At 34.0% G+C, this 13,939-nt stretch overlaps 1 protein-coding gene across 1 annotated transcript in view; it reads right to left on the reverse strand.

Moving 5' to 3' along the window:
- Positions 1-13,939, reverse strand: part of LOC139503561 (uncharacterized) — a 139,517-nt gene that overhangs the window by 94,501 nt on the left and 31,077 nt on the right. Inside the window, exons 19-33 of the mRNA XM_071293363.1 lie at positions 12,815-13,021; positions 12,364-12,501; positions 11,155-11,319; positions 10,554-10,703; positions 9,877-9,969; positions 7,907-8,054; positions 7,368-7,507; positions 6,820-7,037; positions 6,162-6,354; positions 5,172-5,354; positions 4,574-4,771; positions 3,225-3,438; positions 2,110-2,459; positions 1,465-1,695; positions 529-672 (exon numbers count right to left, since the gene is read on the reverse strand). Coding sequence (XP_071149464.1) covers positions 529-672; positions 1,465-1,695; positions 2,110-2,459; positions 3,225-3,438; positions 4,574-4,771; positions 5,172-5,354; positions 6,162-6,354; positions 6,820-7,037; positions 7,368-7,507; positions 7,907-8,054; positions 9,877-9,969; positions 10,554-10,703; positions 11,155-11,319; positions 12,364-12,501; positions 12,815-13,021 — 2,772 coding nt within the window. The remainder of the gene's footprint in view (positions 1-528; positions 673-1,464; positions 1,696-2,109; positions 2,460-3,224; positions 3,439-4,573; positions 4,772-5,171; positions 5,355-6,161; positions 6,355-6,819; positions 7,038-7,367; positions 7,508-7,906; positions 8,055-9,876; positions 9,970-10,553; positions 10,704-11,154; positions 11,320-12,363; positions 12,502-12,814; positions 13,022-13,939) is intronic.

The raw sequence follows: 13,939 nt of genomic DNA on the forward strand, positions 1-13,939 counted from the left end.
AAAGATAATGCCCCTGATGGCATTACAATGGATTGAGGCAATGACAAAGATAATGCCCCTGATGGCATTACAATGGATTGAGGCAATGACAAAGATAATGCCCCTGATGGCATTACAATGGATTGAGGCAATGACAAAGATAATGCCCCTGATGGCATTACAATGGATTGAGGCAATGACAAAGGTAATGCCCTGATGGCATAACAATGGATTGAGGCAATGACAAAGATAATGCCCCTGATGGCATAACAATGGATTGAGGCAATGACAAAGATAATGCCCCTGATGGCATAACAATGGATTGAGGCAATGACATAGATAATGCCCCTGATAGCATAACAATGGATTGAGGCAAACTAAAATTAGAGAACGGAAACTACTTTCGGTAGTACAGACAGACAAGAGTAAAACTTGGTGTGACATAAGAAATTTACTTCTTGTGAAATTTGCCGTATTTATTACAGTGAATGAATCTATAGTCATTAGTAAAACCTACCTGTGGTTTCACAGTAATATAGTAAAACCTACCTGTGGTTTCACAGTAATATCCTCCATCACATGTTGTACAGTCTGTGTCCGCCTCCAGACCTTCACGATTACCATAGGTCGCCACAGGACAGGCCTTGGGTTGACGTAATTGTTGGGCGTTTGTACTAGCTGGGCAGTAATATCCTGAAATTATTTATTTAAACATCAAATGAAATACAAATAAATTTCAAAGTTTTTGTTATGTTTTCGTTCTGCGAAAAATTACAACAGGAAAGATTTTTTGCAAAATTAAAACTTGCATATCCTGATATCGTAAATATAGATTCCACAACTGCAACAAGTGTATTACGAGATTTATCGACTCAAGACAGTTAAATTTTAATATTTAAAGTGTGAGGCTTAAAATTTAACTGTTGAGAGTGGAGAAATATTGTAATACACCAGTTACAGTGGAGGAATTTGTTTCTCTAATGATTTTTTTCCTTCCTTCTCAAAGAATTGAGGAAAGTTGTGTACATTTGATGTGACGTCATCAGACATTGTCGCCTTTTTTCATGACGTGACAATAAGAAAATTCAAAGGAAATCAAGAAAATTTAATGTCACAATTAAATTTCAACCTATCATTTGCACAGAACAGATTTTACACTAGTGAGGAGAAATATTTTTCTCACACCAGTCAGGAAATGTGAAAATAACACAAAAATTAGAGAATATCACACATTGTTGTCCCTCACCAATAATTCAAAAAATTATACATGCAAAAAAATTCTAATTTTTACCACAACATCAACATTTTTTAATAAAATCAAATCTAAACTTCTGGAGATTAAGCTTTTTAGAGAAAATTATGCCAAACTTATATTTTAATTTAACAAAATTGTTAACATTATTGATAACAATTAGTACCAGCTGCCTGTGTAGTTAAAGTCAAACCAGCACAGACAGGTATTGTTGTCATAGAAACACATCTTACCTTGTGGACATATTTGTGGTGCAACACCTGGATAACACATGTATCCTGCTATACACAAGGTACACACAGATAGACCAGTGTTGTTGGCATAGTAACCAATGGCACATTGTTGTGGTGCATCACTTCCTGTTGGACAGATGTGATATAGTGGACAGATGTCACCCTCGGTACTGTTAACTGGGTCAGGAATCCACGATCCTGTTGTGCAATAATATCCAGCATCACAATCACCTGTGAAAAGACAAATGAAATTCCACATTATGAAATTAATATTTACTTAATATAGTTTTCTTTTTCTTTTGCAAAATAATTAGTTATTTGCACCAGTCACAAAATAGAATATCAAGCTTTCTAAAGTTAGATTTTTTACAGTAATTAATTAACTGTTGTCCTTATTCAGCAAAAATATTATTAAAGTTATTTTTACTGCAATGTTGATTTCACATTAGGTCACATTTCTTCACATTGAGGCTAATTTAGGGATGAAAAATAATTTGTATTATTGTTTTTAAATTTTAATGACTACAATACACCTTTATGCTATTTGTCCTCCATTACTGGACATCACACAAGTTCCCGTAAAATTTTGACATCATAATATAAAAAGAACACATGAATTCCTGACAAACAGAAACTGCCACTTACCAGAAACATCAGTGAGTGCTGTGTCGTTACAATATGTCCCAGGATCACATGGTAGACATGCTGCTGCCTCTGACGTGCCGCCTCTGTCAGGGTTATATGTCCCTCTCGGACATGGTGTCATCACTGCAGTACCAGCCAGACAGTAGTATCCAGGATGACAAGAGTCTCCATATGTAATTATTGTCTTATTTCCAGCTGTATCATTGTTATATACAGGATCATCCGACAGGGCGTTTCCGTAACAAATGTGGCCAGCTTTACATGGCCCCGTTACATTCACAGAACCACGATCCTGACAAAATGACCCAGCTGGACAGTCGGTACAATTAAAAATGTCTGTCATATTCTCTCTGAAATTCAAATTTTATATGAAAAATTTTGGCAATGTTATTAAATTATAAATCTTGCATTATTTTCATTGTAAAACTTTCTAACTCTACATTTCTTATAAGAATATTTATGATAACTTTAGAGTGTTGATACCAATGTTAATGTATTAAATGCTCATTTTCAAGAAATAAGTAACTTTAATCATGCTTGCGGTCAATATCTCCAACCCTTAAATCATTATTTGCACTCTGAAACAGTTGATAAGAACTTAAAAATAGAATCTCAGTTTTTTAATATAGTTTAGACCGTTGGTTTTATCTGTTTCAATGGTTTTACATTAGTCATTTTTGGAGCTCTTTATAGCTTGCTGTTCAGTGTGAACCAAGGCTCCTTGTTTAAGACTCAGTGTGAGCCAAGGCTCCTTGTTTAAGACTCAGTGTGAACCAAGGCTCCTTGTTTAAGACTCAGTGTGAACCAAGGCTCCTTGTTTAAGACTCAGTGTGAACCAAGGCTCCTTGTTTAAGACCGTCATGGACTTAAAATGATTTACTTTTACATATTGTGACTTAGATGAAGAGTTGTCTTATTGGGACTCAACCTATACCTTCTTACATCTATATATCAAGCATCATTATATTGGCTGTAAGTGAATTTGTTCTTTGCAAATTGATTTCTAAATAAGGTATTATACTTTTTCTAGCTGTTCTTATAATTCACGTAAATCTACCTAAAGTGTGCCTGTCCTAACTGCACTAACTGCAGCAACTTTTGAATTATACATTTACCTATCAGAAAATGTTCCTGGTGGACAATCTAATGGCACATAAGTTCCGTTTGCACAGTATTTTCCAGCTGGACAAATGAAGAATTCTGTCATGGCTTTATTTGGACAGTAGGCTCCAGGTGGACACTCGAAACATTCAGCGTAACCATGGTAAGGCATGAACGTAGCTATCTCACACTCCTCCTGGGCTGTAGAGCCATTTATAGCAAAGTGACCTGAAAACGCATTATTATGGATTAATTTTATTTATGTGATATCAGTTTTTCGTGGATTTCATGGGTAAAGATGAACCACAAAATCAAATGTTCGACAAAATATGAATGTTCTATAGGCTTGTAGGTAGACTTCAGCAAAACCTTGAAATTAAATATCGACGAACAAATTGATATCCATGAAAATGAATGAATCCACAGTATTTCATTTAAGAATAAGAGCAAAGACTGGTCAGCTCCGAGTCAGAATTATGAGTCAAGGTAATGTGATATGTCTTCCTACAGACAGTTACCTTGTCAACTAGGATGTTAAAAATCAAGCTTAGTTTGTCGGTCTAGTACATATTAAAGCAGGGATAATATCCTATTTCATCAACTCATTCTTGTCCTGAATATGCGTTTTAATTTGCCACTGGACGTTAAGCAGCTATCCATTACTATTTTGTACATAAATCTGGCAGTTAGTTTTCTCATTTGAATTGTATTACATTTTTCATTTGTGGGCATTTTATAGCTTTCTATGTGGTATAAACTTTTCTCATTGTAGAAGGCCATACAATAATATATAGTTGCTAATCTTCTACAATCATTTAGTCTGTAGTGGAGAGATGTTTAATTGATAATCATACCACATCTTCTTATTTTCAGAATCCAAAAAATGAATGTTTAAGGCAAATTTAACTGTTGTACACCAGTTTATTTCTTTGCAAGTTGTTGTTTCATGTTTCATGTTTTTGATACATACATTTTAGTGTGGAGGACAAATTCTAACATTAACAATCGCTTGGGATTACATATTGTGCAATATTGTTGCATTCTAGATACTATTTGCAAGTAAGATATTTTGATTTTGGTGCATTTTAAGTGATAGCAAAATGAACCCAGTCGCAAAAATTTCCATAATTAACACTACTGTTGCTTCACTTGGATACCAAATTTTGTGGTCTTTGTGGGAAGAGGTGAACCACTAAGTCAAATGATCAACCTATTACAAAATTTCTAAAGGCTTTGAATGCAAATTGTCAAAACCAAAAAATCAAAAATCCTTGAAAATGGAAGTCTTCTTTAATCCAAAAAAATTGATTAACATGGAAATAAATGAATCCACAGTATTACGTAAACTTTTCCTAAATCTTACCTGGATCTGTCTCCCACTGGTATGGTACTTTAGCACTACCATTACAAAAATGTCCTCCCCAGCACTGTCCTGTAGGAGCACCTCCAGCCACGGAGGAACAATAATATCCTTGGTCACAGTCCGTACAATCATAATCATTCACAGCTCCAGAGGTATTACTGTAAGTTCCTAATGGACATGGCGCTGCTTCATAGGAACCTAAAATTATAATTATATGAACGTACAGTCAAACCAGGACTTAAATATCACATTTGGAATCAGAGAGAAATTATCTAAAAAGGGAGGTGACATTTTACTAGAGGTTCAAGACACACACATAATCAAAAAGGAAAAAAAGGGACAAAAAGAAAGTGACAAAAAAAAAAAGGATTTGGCTTGATAGAGGTTACTTTGATAAAAGTTACCTTATAGCCACTTTGACTGATATTTTCACTCCCTATGAATGCATCTTTAAAATATTCAGATGTATTTTCTAAATGGTTTCACATTACTCTTTCTTTGTTCATACAAATTTTACATAAAAAACCAATAAGCAATGAAACAATACAATTGGCATTAAAATAAACAATTTTTCAAAATATTTTTGAACTTTTTGTACCTAGTACACAATATCCTCCTGCTGGACACAATGATCCAGTGACGCCATCTGTTGGTGATGAACTGGTAGCTCCTAGAATACAGATGTAACCAGGGTCACAGGGAGCTCTGGGCTGGAGGAGACCTGGTGCATCACAATACTGTCCAGGGTCACAGAGTGGGCAGCTCTCCAGGGATGGTAGTCCTGAAAACACAAAATTACAAGAATATGCAAATATCTGGTAAACTAAGCATTTGACTGTATCATTGAATCATATTGACAGCTTCTCCTCAGGTGACTTAATATTTCTACAGTAAAAGGGGGCCAAAATAGGATGCTAAAAATACAACTTTTTTCACAAGGCATTTTAATCCATTATTTAAAAAGTATTGGGAAAAACTAATAGACTGCATATAAAAAGGGAATACAGAAATCTATATCTTTGAATGATTAAATGATTATTTGACTCCACTTTCATGTTCCCTACGTCGTAACTACAATCCCCTTCCCTTTCATGAATGTGACCTACCGAATTAGACTATTTACCGGATTTGTTATCACATAAGCAACACGACGGGTGCCACATGTGGACCAGGATCTGCTTACCATTCCGGAGCACCTGAGATCACCCCTAGTTTTTTGGTGGGGTTCGTGTTGTTTATTCTTTAGTTTTCTATGTTGTGTCATGTGTGCTGTTGTTTGTTTGTCTTTTTCATTTTTAGCCATGGCGTTGTCAGTTTGTTTTAGATTTATGAGTTTGACTGTCCCTTTGGTATCTTTTGTCCCTCTTTCAGTATTCAGATCATTATTTGTTGGTGGAATGTCTGGAGTAAACCACAAACCTTCAGATGGAAAACTTCAATTTAGTCAAATAAGATCTGAGGGGGAACACATTTTGTCATAAAGGGGTTTGAATTTACAACCTTGTTGTTTAAAGGCTAGTGATAATGTAGATGAACTACTCAGACCTCTCTGTCACTGAGGTCAAATCTAATACAATATGATACGTACCAGATACATTTCCATATCTTCCTATAGGACAAGGTTCTGGTTTGGAGGAGTTGGCAACACAGTAATATCCTCTATCACATAGGGTCTCAACACTGGAGGCTATGGGACAATAATATCCAGCACTACAGGGTTTACAACTGGCTAGATCAGGGGTACCCTCAACATCAGTGTAGGTACCTTCTGGACACTGGGCCTGTAAAATGAAATGACAGAATATGTTGTAAATTCGGAAATTTCATATACTTTTATTTTTGCTTTTTTTTTAAGAATGGACAAAAATCTGAGAATAATTATTGTCATCTCAGTAAATGCTGTATACAAGTATAAATACTATCAACATTTCAATTAATTTTTTTGGCAAAACCTATAATGATATAATTTTTTGCAATAACAAAAAAATCTCCAACAATTTTGAATAAACAGTAACAGTAAGTTAAGCCTCTTTAATTGGGTAAAACAAATTTCTGTTAAGTGGAAAATTTCACAATGAGTTGAATTTTCTATAGTTTTGCAATCGATGAAAAAGGAAAATTGTCCTCACAAAATTTTGATCTATATGGAAGATGAGTAAGGAAAAGAAAAGTATAAAATCTCATTAACAGATCTGTACTTTTAAATTTAAGAAAATAAGCCATTTTACATTAACTGTAAGTTTTACCTGTCTAGAACCATATGAACCAATCAGAGCTGGCACTGAGCCGTAGGTATTAGTTATATCGGTAGGGCAGTAGTATCCTTTCTCACATAGTCCCGTAGGTACTGACGAGCCTTCCAAACAATAGTATCCAGCATCACAAGGAGCACAATCAGTAACAGCTGCTGCACCAACAGTCTTTCTGACTGTTCCTACAGGACAGTTTGTTTCCTCAACAGTGGCTGGAGTAAAAGATTATCATGAATTGGACAATTGTAACTATTATTCAAATGATACATTGCAGAGAAAGTGATAAAGCAGATTGTTACCCCCAAGAACATTGTGAACCAAGACAAAGCAAAGAACTTGAGCAATGTTTTTATAATTATCAATGTAAATGCAATTTATTGTCTTTTAATTTAATAATATTTTTTTTATCACATGGAGAGGACGACATTTAAAATTATGTCTCATAGCAAAGCACTTCAGATAATTTCTGTCAATGTCTTGATCCTTTCATGTAGCAAAAAAATAATTTTGCCTATTAATCAAAACAAGTTTTATTTCTGTACCTTCTAAACAGTATTTTCCAATAGTACATGGAGTGGCATCACTGAGAGTGGTTAAACCTGCCACACAATAACTTCCTGCAGTACATCGTTTATCAGTCAACATGGCTTCCTCTGATGTAGTGGCATTGTCACAATAGTGTCTGTAAAAATAAATAAATTAATATTTTAAGTTTAATGTTGCTTTTTTAATGATGAAATACTGTGGATTCATTAATATTTGTTGGATACCAATTTTCGTGGATTTCATGGGATCAGGTAAACCACGAAATTAAATGTTCAACGAATACCAAATTTTCCATAAGTTTGTATGCATACTTCAGCAAAACCACAAAATCAAATATCCAAGAACATGTAAGTTTTCCTCAATCCACGAAAATTGGTACATACAAAAAAATGAATTTACAGCAATGTCTTTATTTGTATTTTCATTCAAATTTTTCCAATGTCAAAAAGTAAAAGGCATTCACACTACATATCAATTTAATCTTATAATTGATTATCATACTTTTTACTGTGTGCCTACATGATAACTAACTTACCCGATTTCACAAACTTGACATATAGATTGGCCTGGTTCAGAATACCATCCTACAGTACAGTCTATAGGTGTGGTCGTTCCTGTACCTTGAGGGCAGTTGAAGCCTCCTGGACAATCATAACAGTCAAACTGTCTTTTAGCTGGAGTGCCTGAAAGTAAAGTAAGCACTGCATAAATATTCAACTACGAGATTGCATCCAAAATTTTTTGCACTGAAGTTATTTGTGTAGAACTGTCTTTAAGTAGATGTGTCTGTGTTGTAACCCAAAATGATTGCTTTGAAGTTAGACATTTTGTAAAATTTAGTTTTTAACAATTATGCCTGAAAGTATATTAATCAATGCATGAATAGTAAGTAATTTATCTTGTGTAAAACCAATCTTTATTTACTTTGTTGGTGTCCTTAAAACAAATTGTAAATTTCCAAAAAAATTATAAGTATCTAACATCAAAATAGTAGATATCAAGGAGAATAGCACAATAAGCAAATAATTATAAATAAAATTGAGAAAGGAAATGGGGAATGTGTCAAAGCGACAACAACCCGACCATAGAGCAGACAACAGCCGAAGGCCACCAATGGGTCTTCAATGTAGCGAGAATTCCCGCACCCGTAGGTGTCCTTCAGCTGGCCCCTAAAAATATGTATACTAGTACAGTGATAATGGACGTCATACTTAACTCTGAAATATACACAAGAAACTAAAATAAAAATTCGTAAGGGTTCCACGGAACCCAGTGTCTCGCCTACTTTTGCTGTTAATCGCAGACTCAACAAAAATGAGGAAAAACATCAATAAAAATTTCCCTCTCGATACTGTCTTTAGTTTGAAAGAAGCTTCCAAGTTTGGTAAAAAATCCAGGATAGTTTATGAATCTAATAAATGTTTTATAAACTTTAACTGCAGACTGTATGTAATGTTAACTGGAAGAAAAACTAAGTCCATTTATAAATAAAATACGGAAAAAGTGAATTTTTTTTTTACAAAATTTACTTCTGAATAATATCTTATGATCAGAAACAAGCTTTTGTCTAAGCTTGGTAGAAATCCAGGATAGTTTAAGATCATTATAAAGATTTTAAAAACTTAAACCACAGAGTGATTAAATTATGTTTTGTTTCTGGCAAAAAAACTAAGTCCATTTATAAGTAAAATACGGAAAAGTGGAAATTTATTTTTACAAAATTTTCTTCTTGATACTATCTTATGATCATAAACAAGCTTCTGTCCAAGTTTGGTACAATTCAAGGATAGTTTATGAAATTATTAAAATTTTAAAAACTTTAACCACAGAGTGAATGTAATGTTTCCTCGCAGAAAAACTAAGTCCATTTATAAGTAAAATACCGAAAAAATGGAATTTTATTTTTACAAAATTTACTTCTGGATACTTTCTTATGATCATAAACAAGCTTCTGTCCAAGTTTGGTAGAAATTCAGTATAGTTTAAGAAAGTTATTAAAATTTCAAAAACTTTAACCACAGAGTGAATATTTGTGGACGCCGCCGACGCCGACGGAATGTAGGATCGCTTAGTCTTGTTTTTACGACTAAAGTCAAAGGCTCGACAAAAATCATACAAGACTAACAAAGGCCAGAGGCTCCCGACTTGGGACAGGCACAAAATTGCGGCTGGGTTAAACATGTTTTTGAGATCTCAACCCTCCCCCTATACCTCTAGCCAATGTAGACCCCACTTTACAGTAATCTGAATCTCAAACTCATCCAACAATCAATTTTAGTTTGATAATCATAAACACTTTGTTTAATGGCCAGCTGTAGCCTGCCTCAGAGTGAAGTATTTTCTCGCTATGTTGAAGACCTATTAGAGACCTTTGGTTGTTTTCTGCCCTTTAATCGGGTGGTTGTCTCATTGACACATTTTCAATTACCATTCTCAATTTTATACTGTAACCAAAATAATAATTATCTCAAAGTTCATATCTTATTTTTACAAATATAAACTAACCTACGACAACCCCAAGTGTATCTGCTCCATAAGGCATGTAGGTTCCAGCCTCACATTCAGTTGGTACATACACAGCAAACTCACAGTAATGTCCTGAAATACACATACAATAGATTAAAATCCCTTATTTCATTTTTGAAATATGAAATTTTGTGTACAGGTTAATTGTTTTATACTTGATAAGGTAGATATTGTCACATGTTGTATTTCAAATTAAATTTTTTACCACCCCCCCCTTTTTTTTTGGTATTTATTGTGGGTCTTTAGTAGTCTTTGGTGGTCACTATTGAGTTTATTGTCATTTATGAAGGTTGTCTAAATATAGAAAATTTAGAACTTGCTATACAATTCATACGTTTAACTGTTATTCTATCAAGTGATCCAACACCAAGTGGTAATTGTGTGGTAAGGTAAAAACGAGTGGATACCGCTAGGTATTCACAGTTGTCTTAAATAAATAAGAATATGGTGCCACAAAAGACAACACTCAAATGTCCTGAAGATGCCACGCTTGCTGGAGAAACATGTCAACCTAATAAACCAATATCATGCAGTGAAAACTTGAGTGTTGTTGTCTTTTGTGGCGACAAATTCTTACATTTGTCTAATTAACATAATCTTTGTAAATTCGGCAAATAGTTAGTTGAAAGGGCTTAATAAACAGATGGGAAACCTACCTAGTGTACAATTTTTACACTGAGACTCAGCATACAATCCTAGTCCATCATTATAGGTACCGTTAGGACAACCAAACTCTGTAGCTATTCTAGTCCCCTCTGGACAGTAGAACCCTGTCGGACATATCCCAGATACTGCACTTTCTCCTCCTGTAATTCATAGATATCTGATATCTTAATACTATTTAAATTATATTATTATAGCCTTGCATAGATATGTATACTGTAGAAACATTAATTTTCGTGGGGTTAAAATTTCGTGGTTTTGTCTCTCTGTAAGATTTCATGGGGATTTAATTTCGTGGTTTCCTTAAACTGGAAGTGGTTTTATATGGAAGTTAAATTTTCGTGGGGGTTTTAATTTCGTGGATATCTACTTTCCACGAAATAAACGAACTTAAATCCTCCACGAAAATTTCTGCTTTTACAGTATTACACATTTGCAACTTGAGCACATGTTACACATTTATATTGGATTTGTTGCAAGAATAACATATAAAATGTGGTACAAATTATATTAAGTACAGTTTTGTATAAGATATTAACATTTTGACATGGCTTCATTCATCATTCAATACAATTTATTTTTAAAAGTACTCACCATTACAGTAATAACCCTGGGTACATGGTGTACACTGTGAAGCATCATACAAGTCTGAAGCAGTAGAAAATGTTCCTGATGGACAAGGGTATGTACTGTCCGATGGTGTTTGTAGTGGACAATAGAAACCAGGCTGACATGGCTGTGGTGGATTATCGGGCCATCCTGCAAAATAAAATAGGATTTATAAATTGTCATTCAAGATCTTTAAAGGCATTCTGGGTACTGTGGATTCATTTATTTTTCGTGGATATCAATATTCATGGATTGCTGAAAAATCCCATATTCGTAGATATTTGATTTCGTGGTATTGCCAATCTTTGTATACAAAGCCTATCAAAATATGGTATTCGTTGAACATTTGAATTCATGGTTCACCTGTACTCACAAAACCCAAAGAAATTGGTATCCAACAAATAATAATGAATCCACAGTAATATTTCAAAAGTAAACAAGAATGTGTCCCCAGTACACGGATGCCCCATCCGCACTATCATTTTATTTGTTCTGTGGACCGTGCAAATGGAGGAAAATCTCTAATTTGGCATTAAAATTAGAAAGATCATATCATAGGGAACATATGTACTCAGTATCAAGTTGATTGGACTGCAACTTCATCAAAAACTACCTCGACCAAAAACTTTAACCTGAAGCAGGAGAGACGGACGAACGGACAAACGGACGAACGAACGGACCCACAGACCAGAAAACATAATGCCCATAAATGGGGCATAAAAACAAACATTGTGATTGGCTAACAGCATTCCAGAACAAAAGCAGTTTAACTAATGAGTTGATGCTGTATTCAAAATTCATAATTACAAAATCACAAGCATTTTGGGGAATATTTTTAAATGCATCATACAAACTATTGTTGTTAGGTAAAAAACATCCTAATTCAAAGTTCAATAAATAAGGTGATGCTAATTTCATTTTGCTTACAAATTGAATCTACTGATGGTAAATATCACCTGATTTAGTGGGCAAAACATTTTTCTCTAATTGGTCATGTATGGTCAGGTCATATGTTTTCATGAATTTGTACTATGCATTCTTTTTCAATGGAATTTGTGACGTCACAATTCATTCTTGCGATGTCACAATACATTCTTAATTGTACGAAAACCCATTAGACGAGGATAAACAATCTGCTTGGCAAAGGGCTTTTCCATAAATTTGTAAATTATTTTTAAGTACATGTGACCTCACCTGAAGCCCAATCACAATACATTCCTAGTGGGCAAGTGCTGCATTCGTCTGCAGACGTCAAGTTTGTACTGTTTGTGTAAGATCCAGGCGGACAAGGGAACTGGTCATCCACTATAGTTCCAGCAGGACAAAAATAACCTGTTTGAAGACAAAACATCCTTAGTAAACAAGATAAACATAACAAATTTTATGCAGCTTGGCCATGCCAAATTTATTCAGTTTTCACAAGTTCAAATCTACAAATTCTATGCAGCTTGGCCATGCCAAATTTATTAAGTTTTCACATGTTAAAATCTACAAATGATGGAGACATTTATCTTATTATCCTTGTACATAAATTAAGTTGCCAAAAATTCTCAACATCCATGCTATATATTCAAATTTTCTGTTCCCAAGTTGGAACATTGTTTTTCTATCATTATCATTCTTTCTTTTGTTAGTCAATTCTTACCATGCTTGCATGGCATTGTTGATGCAGTCTGGTTGATTTCAGGACAGGCAAAGCCTTTTTCACATGCTTTACAGTTGAGAGGGTGACCAGTATGTTCTGTTGGATTGTAGGTTCCTGGCTCACATGGGATTGGTGAAGTCCTCGGTTCTGACTGGGTTCCTGCTGGGCAGTAGAATCCAGCTGGACATGCAGTACATTCACTGGCATCTAAAAGAGACAGAAGTCAAACATATTTTTATTGCATAATGATCATTTTATTTTTCTCAATATTTCTTTTAAGAATTGTTACTGTGTTTTGAAACATTTTTGCTCTCAGTTATTAGTATGGTTCGCTTCTAAGACACATTTTAGTATTTATTTTATCATGTGTTTTCAATTTATGTAGTTAAGTATTTTTTTATTTTTGTAGAACCGGTTTCATTTATCTAATGGATTTAAATGAGCTAACATTTTAAAAAAAAGTTGTTTTTACAATTAAAATTTTCTATGCATTTATGCTAATTTTTTAGTATCATTGGTAACAGTTACACCAATAGTCAAGAGTATATATGATCAAATCTCTTCATACATTGACATACAAACTAGATTTCTTTTCAAATTTATAAGAGTCAAAATGCTTCTTCTATACTCAAATTTTGATTTTGATAATTGAATTGAATGCATTTTATGAACTTTGGTATATTTAAGTGTTAACTAAGATTTTGTTGTCGTTTGTATACAAAAATGTGAGAAAGGTCAAAAATCAATCCAAACTAATCTATGTAGGTGGTCTATAAATTCTGAGTTTTATTGTGTCATAAAGCTGCACTTCATGAAACTATCAACCAATCAGAAAGCCTGAATCAGGGCTCACACTACTTCAGAATTATAGGGAGAAGTGACTTCTCTTTTTGAAACTGATAGGGAGAAGTGGTGAAATTTGAAAGAGAAGTGCTCATTCGCGCGGTGCGCTACAATGTTTGGATTTTACAATAGTATAAAGGGCCATATGTAAATAATGTTCTTTTTATGTTGTTCAATTCATATGAGTAAAAAATTACAATTAAAGTAACATTTGAAATTAAAAGTTGTTTAAGTTTTACTAAGGTTCTTGTGAGAAACTACCAACTAAATATCTAGCACTAA

The sequence above is a fragment of the Mytilus edulis genome, chromosome 14 (assembly GCF_963676685.1).
Source record: "Mytilus edulis chromosome 14, xbMytEdul2.2, whole genome shotgun sequence".
NCBI classification, from domain to species: domain Eukaryota; kingdom Metazoa; phylum Mollusca; class Bivalvia; order Mytilida; family Mytilidae; genus Mytilus; species Mytilus edulis.